Source organism: Dermacentor variabilis, chromosome 1, assembly GCF_050947875.1.
Source record: "Dermacentor variabilis isolate Ectoservices chromosome 1, ASM5094787v1, whole genome shotgun sequence".
Lineage (NCBI taxonomy): Eukaryota > Metazoa > Arthropoda > Arachnida > Ixodida > Ixodidae > Dermacentor > Dermacentor variabilis.
In genome coordinates, this window is record NC_134568.1 from 154884510 (window position 1) to 154897796 (window position 13287).

Genomic DNA, 13287 nt, shown 5'->3' on the forward strand with positions numbered 1-13287 from the left:
AAAGCCGCTTGAACTTCACGAGAAGATAGAAGTTTTGACCGAAGTTCGCACCAGGCGGCTTTCAAGACTGAAATTGCGCGCAAGTTCGGCATCGCGAAAAGTACCGCGAGTGGTATTGTGAAAGACGAAGCGTGGATTACCAGTGCTCTGCAAGATGGTGAGTTTGCGCCAAAGCGTAAAAGGATGCGCACAGCTATGCACAAAGACTGAGAAGACCTGAGAAGACGTTCTTCTTGCTTGGGTAAAGAGAGCGTGCGGTGCAAATTTGCCAGTGAATGGAGTCATATTGAAAGCGAAAGCAGAAGAAATTGCACTGCGGCTGAATGTGGAGATGCAGAGATGGGTGGCTCGACCGTTTCTGAAGAAGGCATGGACTGGCCTTTCATTGCGTTGTCGGTGAGGCCGCTGCAGTGGACGAAATGGCCTGCAGTGATTGGAGACAGAACAAACTGAATGACCTCATGGAAGAATATGACCCTCAAGATATATACAACGTGGACGAAACTGCCCTTTTCTACCAGCTGCTTCCAAACAAAACGCTCGCATTTGCTGGTGATAACTGCATGGCGGGCAAGCACAGCAAGCTTTGGGCGACTGTCCTCGTGGGTGCAAATATGACTGGGACTGACAAACTAAGGTTGCTGGTGATTGGGAAGTCTGAAGCACCACGCTGCTTTAAAAGCATAAAAATGCTGCCGATCACGTACATGCTTCATTTGAAAGCGTGGATGACGCAAGCACTTTCCGAGCAGTGGCTTCAGGAGATGGATTATCGCTTCCAGAGAGAAGAGAAAAGTTCTCTTTGTTGTTGATAACTGTCCCGGGCACGGTCATGTCGTCGGACTTTCTGCCATCCGTCTGGAGTTTCTACCAGCAAATACAACTGCGAAGCTACAGCCCATGGACCAGGGAGTAATCAGCAGCTTGAATAGGCACTATCGTCGCTCTCTGTTGCAGAGGATGCTAATTTGTATGGAGAGCGGTAAAGAGTACACAGTGAACCTGTTAAGCGCTGTCCACTTACTAACAAGTGCCTGGGGGCAGGTTACCGAAGTGACCATTGCCAATGCCTTCCACCATGCAGGGTTTATTGTGCCTAGAGACAGCTCAGTGCAGAATGACTGCAATACTATGAATGAGGACTCTACTGTGCACTTGGAGGAGAGCAGCATTGTTTCTATGCTGAGCAGTAAGGGTGTCTCCATTGACATGAGTGTGCATGTCAGCATTGATGAAGGTGTGCGAACATGTAGGGCTGACACACTGAAGCTTTAATTGAAGAAGTGCTTGACCTGCGATCAGAAACTGCTGCTGACGATGACAGCATGGATGTCGTGCTTGAATCTGCAGAAGTGACCTGCAATGCAGCTGACGCTTGCCTGGATACTTTAGTGGAGTTTTTCGAACAATGCGAGGGCACTGAGGAATATCTTAGAAAATTAAGTGAGATGTCTGCATTTGTAGCAGCCAGGCAATTTTCTCGACAGGCACAAAAAAAAAAAAAAGTAAAAGAGACTGGGTAACAGTCAACAGTGCCTGATGCCTTACTAGGGCAATGTGTAGTACACCACTAGTAGTGCAATAAATGCTCATATTGCAGTTAATTTTTCCCTGAAAGGCCATTTCATTCATTTGTTCTAATATATGTGAGGTATTTGGACACACACTGCATGCTCAACACACCATTTTTAGAAGCACTCCTGATTAAACGAACTTCTGATAAGACGAACACTTTTCATGATCCCTTGGAGTTCGTCTTAAAGGGAGTCTACTGTACAGCGATTTTAGGCTTGCCATACGAGAGACAAACAAGCTAGAAGTTTGTGCACTGAAACGTAAGGGTACAGACACTATACCTTTCACATGCACCAGCTGCGTCAGGGTAATAGGAACTGTAGCACTAGAACCGCAGTGCACGGTGGACCCACCTTCTCGATTGACAAGTAGCATGAGTCGTTCGGTAAGTGCCCGGGCATCTTTGCGAGTCGCTAGCGTCTGAAGAACAAAGTTGTCTGCTTCAGACTGAAGGTGCAGGTTGAGAGAGAGAAGTGAGCCCAGTGAAAGCTCTGCAACTTCTTCCTCCATTTCAACAGATTCGATTGTGTCCAGCAGGAATGTCACAAACTGCTCACCCACATGCTCTGCATGAAAATCAGCAAGATTATCAATAGGACATATATTCGCAGAGATTTCACAACACGAATGCACTGAACTTTATTAACTCATCACAAGCGGGCAGTACTGTGCACTCCTTGCAGTACCGTTACAAGGTTCTCAAGTATCGTTTCCACACTCATGATCTCAATACTTTCCTAGTAAGCAGCCCTTTTCTCCTTACTGGGAACATATCTGCTTTAGCCTAGAAATAAGAATTTGATACCCATGTCCAATTTAGGTTTATCCTAGATCTTTGTTTGAGGACTGAAACTGCACTGAACTATACTTTAAATATGGGTGTGGAATGTGCCTTGCATTAAATGGTGTCATCTCCACAAATCTTTCCCAAAGAGCTCTTGAATGTGCCTCATTGAGCAGAGTTATCAATTAAATGTTATCCCTGCTATGCTTTTTTGCAGTTTTCTTTTTGTAGGTAGTTCTTCACTCAAAACTGAAGCCATGAGGCCTCAAAGAGCAATGCCTGTAGTGTACTGCCTGTCAACTACTGCACTAAGCAGCTCCACTGGAACGTATCCCTTTTTATGACCTAGCAACTTCAAGGAGTACTGACACAAAAAAAATCCACGTGGTTTTTTCTGCTTTAATAAGTAGTTAATGAACCAATAATCACGGCACGAAACCTCATTTACTTCAGAGCGCGACAGGTAATTATTTGCAGTCTTTTTTGTAGCGACCAGTCGAAGTTTCGGTTCCAGAGAGCAACAAGATGGGGCAAACGGGAGTGTAAACAAAGTGGTCACGTGTTCGCAAAAAGCCATGACGTATTGTCGTGCGACTGCCGCATCGGTCGGACGACCGCAGCCAATGACAGCGCCGGTAGCGTGAACGTCATGGCCACGTGGTAGACCCGGCGGGGCGGGGCCGGCGAGCGGGCGCCTCGCCGCTCCGATCATGTCTCTTTCTTTTCTGGTCGAAACGCGGGCCTCTTTCGCCGCTGACGACGGCGCATAAATGGGCTACAATTTGTTTCTGACACGAAATAACTCCTAGAATAAAGTGACCTCGAAAGAGTGCGAGTTAAAAAACGTTGTGCGAAATAGTAAATCGTTGGCGTGATTTCTACTCGGACGCGGTAAGCGCAGACGCGCCAGCAATCGTCTGTATACGAAGCGGCTCGCCTGACTGGCCTGTTTACTCATTGCTACTAACGGCTCCGGGAAAACTAACCGTATTTTCACTTAAGAGAAACATAAATGTTCAGGCATTGATTGTGCTGACGAATTTAGGTGCTTTATTACGAGCTGCGGACGCATCGCAAGTACCCTCGGCCCCAGATAGACGGCCGGCGTGCTAGGCCTACATCGTCTCCCAGCGATCGCAAGCTTGCTTGGCATGCTCGTTCGCTTCTGTTGGCGCCAAAGAAATCAAATGTGCTGCAATTTAAGCGTGACATAACTGTGTACACGTTGTGCCGACTAACATAGGCGCTTCGTTATACGAGCTGCAAGCGATCGTGTCACAAGCGCAACCGGTGTCCGATTCGATGGCTCAGCGAGCTGTGCCTGCCGGCTCTTGGCCATCGGCGGCTGTCAACGGATCCGATACTGCTAACGCGGCCTTGCGGAAACACGTCTACAGTGCTCGCATAGACGTTTGTTTCAAACAAGATAGCTGTGCAAATACGGTTGCTTTCACTTTCTGTTCGAAGTTACGCAGGATTCCGAACTTCCACACAGGGACGCCGGTTCTGGGCCACCGCTCGCTCAATTGTACCATGTGTCCCGAATCGCCGCACGCGGCAAGTCGCACACGACGCGCCGTACTACAGATCTCACAGAAAATCGCGCCATGTGTCTCGCGCTTTAGACGTGGCCAATCACTTAGCGACTCAGATATTGCGGCCGGCGATGGCGAGGACGAACCTCAACAAAACCCTCGCATCGGCCACAATCAATGGTAAGACACAACAAATCGGCGTTGAACGTTGTGGCAGCGCAGTCAAGCTGATAGTGTGGGAAATATCCCGATGGACACGACAAAAACTGCAGTTGCAGCGATATGGAGCGCGTCCCACTACGAGTACAACAGCTAGAACAAGCAACAACAGAGGAGAAGAGCACATGTAAGCCGCATGGCAGCCAACGAAAATTCGTGACGTAGCCACATGACGTAGCGTTTTCTTGGCTATTTACAATCCCGGTTGATGTCAATGTCGCGAGGTGCTCTGTTTTGCGGTTGGCTGGGCGCACGTACTTTAAAATTGATTTTAAATATGTTCTAAGCGATATTCGCCGCTGATATTTTATAGACGATGTGTGTGTGACCAACTAAATCGATCTCATAAGTTATCTCGACTTCAAATTTTTGTGTCAGTGCTCCTTTCAGTCATATAATCAAACAAAGGTTTACACAAGCAATGGTACAGTGGTCTTCACTTGAACACCAATGCGCACTGCTCAGTAACTGTGGTCACTTTGTGCCTCTGTATGAGGGCAAATTCATCCTATACGGAGGTTCAGGCTATCGATGACACGGTGAAACTTATAGTACCCTGGCCCATCATATGCATGAGTCACGAACAATTCCTCCAAAGATGTAAACCTCAACAACAGAACATACAGGAAGAATTGTGACGGCCGTGAAGTTTAGTGTGGCGACCTCAGCTTCAACAGAGGCATACAATGCGTATACGCTTCAGGTAAACTGGAGCTCGGAGGCGAGCATTGAGGCAATCTACAGTGCGGTGTTGTAAATACAGAGAAATGAATTCTGGGGTGTTACGGGCCAAAACCACAATTTGATTATGAGGCATGCCATATTGCGGAACTCCGGATTCATTTTGACCACTAGGGGATCTTTAATGTGCCCCCAATGCACGGGACACGGGTGCTTTTGCATTTTGTCCCCATCGAAATGCGGCCGTGGCGGCTGGTATTTCATCCTGCGATCTCGCGCTTAGCTGTGCAACACCACAGCTGCTAAGACACCATGGTGGGTGTATATATAGAGAGCCATGGAGTTAGCTAATAATCTTCTGCACTCTCCGCTTTATAGCGTAGCACATTTGCTCATTTTAGAATGCTTTTCAAGTTTAATTTCAATCACGAAAGCAAATTCATTTCTTTTGATACTACGTCACCTGTTAAAGCTATTTTGAGATCTAGAAAAGTAAAATTACAACACATTCTTTTTTTTTTTTTCCGGGCAATGCAATGTGGTGGTGGAGTATTACAGCTCTGCTTTCCTTGGTTGGAACCCAACTAAGCTGAAGTGCTGCACCTGTCAATGCTTATATTCTTTGCCGAGGTTGCTTCCACACCTTATGTACTTTCAATGCTTATCCATACAGACATCAATGCACTGAGGTCGAAGCCGGAATCATTGGTAGACTAGTCTCTGCACCTTCCGAAAAGGCGGAAGACATTTTGTAGCATAGCATGGCGCCAGCCATGCCACGAGTCAAGGCGGTGCAGTTAACCTTTACATGGTAAAAAGGGATTGTGGTTTACACTAACTGGCAGGCATATGACGAGCCACTATGGCATAAGCAGTTGGCCAATACATTAGGCTCTATAGAGACTGGGTCAAGGATTCGTTGCAGCTATGTTTTAACAGTTTGTACTTTTTATGCAGGTACATAGAAGGTTTTTACTATATGCTTCAAAGTTGTAAAGTCCTTGTGAAATTAAATGTCTTTAATAAATTTGCATACATTATAGCTCTGTAGAAAAAGAACATAAGAGAAAACAGGTCATACCATAAACATTATTCGGCGGCTTTTCTCCAGTAGAGAAGATGACGGTCAGAAGAAGAGCTGTATACTTCATTCGCTCTATGTCTGCAACACAGCAACCATGGAGCTAAAGTTAGGAAAAGGATTCACTTAATTTCAAGACTACAGAATATTTGCAAAGTGCACATAAATGTGCACAATTCACTTCAGAATCATAGTATAAAAGAGATGTCCTCGGCAGTTTATGAAAATGAACCAACATTTTTGGAAGCTCAGACTTAAAATGCAAATAATCTTTAGTTCAGAGTTTGCTGAAAATCATTGCACGCTTCTCAGAAATAGATTGAAAACATTAAAATGCATTCTTTAAACTTACACTATACAATGACTGCGAGTATATTTAAAACAGCATTTTAATGTATGCATCTTGAAACATACTATTAAATAGTGGTGTTATACTATAACCCTATCACACTTAAACCTTGACATAAACTTCAATGCAATTAAATTCTCAATGTAACAAATTGTCTAATTTTTCATAACTTGATGTCCATAGAATTCCACATATCTTTAGGCGCAATATAACCAATGTGTGCTTACCCTTATTTCAATGAAAAAAAAATTTATGCTGCGGTGAAGAAAGACCAAGGCAAGTGGAAATTAGGGGTCTAGAATTACTTGATAATTTCACATTAGATCAAGTATTGTCCTATTCGATTCGTCTTTAAATCGACTACTAGTAAATATTCATAAATGTGTATATTAACAATGATATTGCCCATTTTCTTATTGAAACGTATTTAATATTCAACTGAATTTGCTTCTGGCAATATTTGATTTGTATTTGATTAAATCTCAAAAATTACTGTTCACACACCTCTAGTGGAAGTGGTTACACAGGCACCAGTAGTCAAATGACTGAATTATGTGCGGTTGTTTGCAGCCGAGTGTGGTGTGTTACTGACTTGAACTCTAAGGCAGCAAGCCCCTGAAGAAACAGTACAGCTGAAATGGCAAGCTGGTGAAGGAAGTTGAAAGTGACCTATGCCGTTCAAAGGTATGTGGGAATTCAAGCTTTACTGAAGGACATCATTTTATGCTGTGGTTTCTGGCAGTTGCATTCAAGTTTGATAAGTCAGCAGAAATTAAGTTTTTTCTCTTGAGGGCTAATAGATCAGCTGCCACTCTGCTACACTTTCACCTGAGTTTGTGTGCGTGCACATATGGATGGGTGCTCAGGCCAATCGGTCATGTACGTTTTGCTCCTTTATACTAAGTTTGTCCAAGTGCCGACTAAATAGAGCAGAGAAATGTAATAGTGTAGAGGCAGAAACCACCAAACATCTAAACTGCTTTGCGCAATCACATGCAACACACATACATATTATTAATCAGGCAAATACAACATGCCTGACTAAAATGGAATTTGTACGTAATGCACCAAAGTTCAAGAATGAGTGACATCTATTAGGTAGCTTTTCTTTCTGGTGATGATGGTATTATGAAAGGCAATTGAAGTCCTCCTGCTCCTTCCTCTTCAAGTTCCTACTATGCAGGACCTTTTCAACTGTGAATAAGATTGTGTGAATGCCCTTCTGCTGGCTAAACATACAAATTTCAGCTTTCTTAATGATATGTACTTTGTATGATATCAACATCTTAAGTAACCCCGTGAGTTTTGTCATCAATATTCTACTTTATTATATAATTTAATAGTGGTTTTGCTGTTATAAACATTATATTACAGCAAGTGAAGCCCACCTTGTGAATGCATTATGCTGCACACTGATTAAGCTAAGGAGTAAGCTTAGTGAAATAGGCCAACAACAAGACACCCATATTACAGAAAGGTTTCTGATGTAACAAGACACGGACACCGAAATACTCATTTCAATGTGGCCGCCACGTAAATATAATAGTGCACGGAGAAATTGGCTCATGCATGCTGCAACAAACGACCGATTCATTGTAACAAGCTACCAATTTGTTTCAAAAAGCGACCACAGTTTGCAACAAACAAAGTTGCACAAGCCAGGTGTGGCCCAAACATTGGGAGAAAGCATGCACACAGCAGTTGGCAAAACATCTGAAAAAGTGCGCATCGATTAAAGCCTACTGGGAACCACGCACACTGGGCCAAGTATGCCAATTACAAGGCTACATTTACTTTGGGGCCTGCAATGGTCTTATTTGCATTTCACAATTGCCGATTCTCTTTAGTCAGCTTCGGCGCAGTAGAACAGTGTTATGTGGTGAAGCGTACACAAAATACTGCGGTAAAGGCCACTGTCACGGAACACCTGCACATGTCCCTCAATTATAAATGTTTGCATGTGCCGTTCCCGATCACAGAACGAGCACCGAAACATCTAATAAGTGCACTGGCAGCCACTTGGACTGTTTCTGACGTTGTGCTGCGGTGATTTGAGTCCTTCCTCACGGTTACGTTTTCCTGGCTGGTATGGGTTTTTTTCATGGTCCCTTTAAAAATGTATCAACGGTGTTCTACTGAATTGGATATAACTAGGCGTTTGTGAATATTCAAAACTTTCTAATAACAAATCAAATAGTCACTATATGTAAATATGAATACAGTCGAACCCGACTATACCGAACCCGTTTACATAGAATTATCCTGTATATTGAACAATTTCTGAACACGATATAGTTACAATGAGTATATACAGCAAAAATTATGCTTTCATCAAACACAAATAGCAGTGATTCCCGTTACATCGAATATCAAGCAGTGCAAGAGTGGGGTCAGAAGTTGGCTTTTCCTCGCAGTGGCGAGGAAACTCGCCAACACGTCCCAAGAGTGGTTTAGCCTAGCGGCGTGGCTCCATCCACCCGCTCTTCCCTGGCTCTCCTCACCGTGACCACGCCGCATCGGGCGAGTTGGTGGCACCCCCTGCAAAAAATGATCCTGGCCCATCCACAGCGCTTGCTCAGACAGCCAATCAGAGGCTCTTGCGCCCACATTGTGCAAGATGGTGCAAGTCCGAGTTGCCTCGCTGCTTTTCTCGTTCGTTGTGTTTGTGCCATGTCGGCCTTCTCCCGCACTTTTGCCGTGATGGCTAGCAAGAAGCGGCAGAATCATAACTCGAAATCATATATCGTGTTGAACGCAGTAAGAAGTCGGATGTCGCTACAGCGTGCAAGATTCCGAGGTGCACTCTCAGCACGATCTTGAAGAATAAGAAGGAGATTAGGGCTAAAGTAGACAAATGACCTGGTGCCTGTGGCACCCAACGCATACGCACGGCCGTGTATAAGACGTCGAGGTGGCCGTGTACAAGTGGTTCATCCGAAACTGCTTTAGACGTGCCAGCTTCTGCGTGCCCAGTGATGACACTGAAAATGCTTATGAGTGCAACTAAGTCATTGGCGGTGTCGCTACAGTTTGGAGCGAGCTGTCAGAATTTCCGGAAGCTGTTGACGGATCAACGGTTGACGAGATTATGATTGTGGATGATGGTGTCGCGACCATGGGAGAGCCCGAAAACGAAGATTACATCGCAGACATCGTGCCAAGCACAAGTGATAGCGGGCACAATGAGGAAAGCAATGACGATCCTTTGCCCACATCCTCCGAGGTGATTGGTGCACTCGCACTAGTTCGGCGCTTTTGCACGAATGTGGAAGGTTGCGGCCTCAGCTGCACTGACTCTTTAGACAATGTGGAGAAGTGTGCTGTTGCAGGCAGCGAAGTTGTCCAAGGAGAAGATACAGGACTATTTCATGTGAAACTAAGCTAGTTTCATCAGTACAATGCTTTTATAAATGGTATGTGCTTATATGACTTCCAATTCTTTAGCAGGCTTATATCAAATTATGCCTTATATCGAACTGATAGGCGTTTTTTGCGAGTGCAATATAACTGGGTTCGACTGTATTTTTCAGATACAGTTAAACCTCGATATAACGAAGTAGGTAAAATCGGCAATTTGCTTCATTATATCGAAATTTTGCTGTACTGTACTTTTATGTGAACAAGTACAGTCACCGATCGATTTTTCTTACAAGGGGCTGCAAAATTTTCTGAATGATTGGGCAATCGAAAAAAGCAAGCTTGAATGAGAAAACAGTTCATTTTGATGAATTTGGGAGTCAGCAACGAATAATTCGGTTTGATGCCACGTCAACGATATCTTCACATCAGCGGTATGAATTAAGCGAAGCCAGCCATGCTTTCACGTGCACTCTGGCCCCGTGGCTGATAGTGTCATCCGCACTGGGACGACGCTATCATGAAAAGCGCCGGCAGCGGGGAGCAAATGCTTCATCTGCCTCTTGCTCCAACAGGTCACCGAAACTAAAGATCCCACAATCTTCAATGCTAAATGCGCAGGAAGACAGCTTACGTGATTCCATGGCGTCTTGGAATCCCCATTCTTTGCACACGTGGCAGATCTACCTCTAAAGTAGGGTGTGCGCCTGCATACGAGCTCAGCCAAGCTTACAGTGTACAGTTTGTGCAGCCACAGCCGAGACACTCGCCAGAAATCACGATGGACACGTGCCAATTCACCCCGCCCCAACCCTCTCTTGCACATGTGCTTGATCACGTTACTGCGAACTCGCTCCCCTCCCCTCTTTCCCTTTGCTCACGTGGGGAGGTGCCACTCCGTTGCACACTTTCAGTTGTACCTAAAGCACACAGTGTGTGGGGAGTAATAGGATCTTATCGCATCTGGACTTTATACGGAACATGATGTGGCTCCACTTGGGCGGTCACTCTTGTTGCACAGCTCGCAATTTATGATGTGCGTTTGCAAACAACCGCTTGCAATTCCATCATTTGACCATCTGCATCCACAGAAGTCGCCATTTATTATCTCGGCATGCCTTTGCTGCGGAAGCGAAATTTCTTTATATTGAAATTACATACAAATGCACTTTGTTATACTGAGGTTCTAATTACACAGTGTTCTACGGACAAGAAGTTATGAAAAGTTTAATACTTCGTTATAGCGCAGTTTAACTGTATATTAAAATGTCAGATGTGTACTGACAAACAAAATTGGAGCAAAAGTACTATGAATTTCATCAACACGGGCGAAAAAATGAGCACTTATGTAGTGAGCTCGCTACATTGCTCAATGAGCCAGACTACCATACATACAGCAATCGTTCATACTTTCCAAAGTCCTGTGTATATGCAAACAAACTGCTTACTTGTTCTTAATGTTATATTTGTGCAATTAATGAAGAATGCTTCATAACATGCAATGCAATGACAGAAGCTTGCTTGAGCTATGAATACTAGGATGTGAACATTGTTTTATATTAACTGTGAAAATGGCTGTTGATTATTCAAAAATTATTAGAGAAGCATTCAATATCTGATCCGACCGACTTCTGGTGCTATTCTATTTGTCTTCGATTCAGTCTCAAAATTTGCTATTTGCACACTCCTGGATATAACGGAGGCATTTTTGTGCTGGATTTGACTTCGTTATAATGAGGTTCAACTGTATTCTCTGAATTAGGCTTTAGGCTTAGGAAGGCAAACTTTTGCACATAGACCCAATGCTGGTCTATGGCGATTCTTGCACCACCATCATATTAGCAACACAATGTGCTGTTTTGCAGCTCTCCATGCCTGACGTGGTGATTAATGGGCTTTAATGGCACAAGGGCCGTTCTGGCCAGAAAGTACCAAATGCATGGTGTAATAAGTTAACAATGGCAACATGCCTGACATGGTGTTTGAGGTATAGTGCAATTCTGTAAGATATGAGTGGCTAATAAGAGAGCAAAGATGCTGTTTTCTGACCATCAGTGTTTGATTGGAGGTCACGTGCCAGCTCCATAGGTAGCACTGAGTGTAACAGCAGTGAGACCACCTGTAGGTCCAGCTCGCACAGTGTCAGGAACACTCGCAGCATCCACACACGCAATGAGGCTCGTGGTTCCTGGAAACATCTGCCTGTCAGTTCAATTCAGCCACACAAACCAAAATACAGCAACAACAGTTCAATGGAGAAGGACTCAAGTCTCATAACTACACACATCACACAAGCCCTGTCAAGCACCAAGCATAATCCATTAGCCAGCCAAATCTCACTGCTACATGAAATCGAAGCACCTGTTAGTGCCTAGAATTTGCACAACAATGGCAAGCACTGCTCGCAAAAGTATTCCAGTTTAATCAAGGCTGTCACACGGCAGTACACATTCTGCAGACCTAGAAAACTGCATACTTGCCATTTGATAGTAAAGGGCTAGTGTTGAGACACAGTCATATTCATCAGCTTGCACAACTGATCGGGAGACTCGAGGATCAGCATCAACCTGCACAAAATGAAAAGAAAACATCAGAACTAGCAAAAGCTTCATACCGGGCAGCTTGGTTGAGAATAGCATAAAACAGAACAAAATTTGTTTTGCTGCAATGGCAAGACCTACACAAAGGATGCATAGAAAAGCACAATAGACAGTTTCAGTTTAACGTTAGCGCAATAGAGGGATTTATGAAACTAGCGTTACCGTTATGCTAGGAGAATGCCAGCAAACTTGAGAGTAGGAAAAAATTGAGAGGCAGACATAGACAAAGTGACAGGAAGGTGGCTGGACTAACAACTGAACTTACCTCCTGAACTGAACTGATTACCTCCTGTACCCACAGGCACAGGAGGTAATCTTCCGCTGCATTGTAAGGAGTGCGGTTGTAATCCTATCTTGAATGACGTTTCAATCTTGGCGAAGGCTAAGACTCAGCAGGAAAGAGAACTGATTGAAGCCTATCGCATCTATAAACTTGGCCCCGAGAAGTGTGTAAGCGCGCCATCTGTGTTCCTAACCAAGAAAGAGCTATTATTTCTTGATAACTGTAGACGTGTATAGATATGGTGTTGACCGTGTTTTTGTTTGGTTGTGCCTGCGCATGTTCAGTACGGACTTGGGGGACGTCGTTTTCATGAATAAAGTTCAGTTGTTAGTCCAGCCACCTTCCTGTCACTTTGTCTATGTCTGCCTCTCAATTTTTTCCTACTCTCAAGTTTGCTGGCATTCTCCTAGCATAACCATGTACCAACTAGCCCAACAGGCCACTCTCATGAACTCATAGCGTTACCGTAACCATAACTAAATAACACTCGTCGCGCTGCCGTGAAGCTACACCTCAAGGCAAGGTTCTCTGCCATTCAGTTTCGTCACCTCCTAGGGAACCCCACTCTCCCCCACCCCTGCCTGTTGAAGCTCCCTTCTCCCCTCTTTGAAGGTCACCAATTTTCCTTCTCTTTACAGGTAACCATACTGCATTTAATAAGTGAATAACACATGCGGCGCTGTAAAACTCGTACGTGACCTGTCCTCATGGCACTCTCTCGGTCTGTGCGAAGCGGCAGTGAGCCAAATCACTGGTGGGATTTTCGGCTTGGTCGCATTTTCTCCATTGCCATTGCCCATGTGAGGGGTTCTCACATGGGCAA

At 44.5% G+C, this 13287-nt stretch overlaps 1 protein-coding gene across 2 annotated transcripts in view; it reads right to left on the bottom strand.

The window, feature by feature from the left end:
• Positions 1-13287, bottom strand: part of LOC142587114 (NCK-interacting protein with SH3 domain) — a 91959-nt gene that overhangs the window by 58132 nt on the left and 20540 nt on the right. For both annotated transcript variants that reach the window (XM_075698013.1, XM_075698006.1), the window contains exons 7-10: positions 12062-12148; positions 11631-11769; positions 5876-5956; positions 1929-2141 (exon numbers count right to left, since the gene is read on the bottom strand). In XM_075698013.1, coding sequence (XP_075554128.1) covers positions 1929-2141; positions 5876-5956; positions 11631-11769; positions 12062-12148 — 520 coding nt within the window. The remainder of the gene's footprint in view (positions 1-1928; positions 2142-5875; positions 5957-11630; positions 11770-12061; positions 12149-13287) is intronic.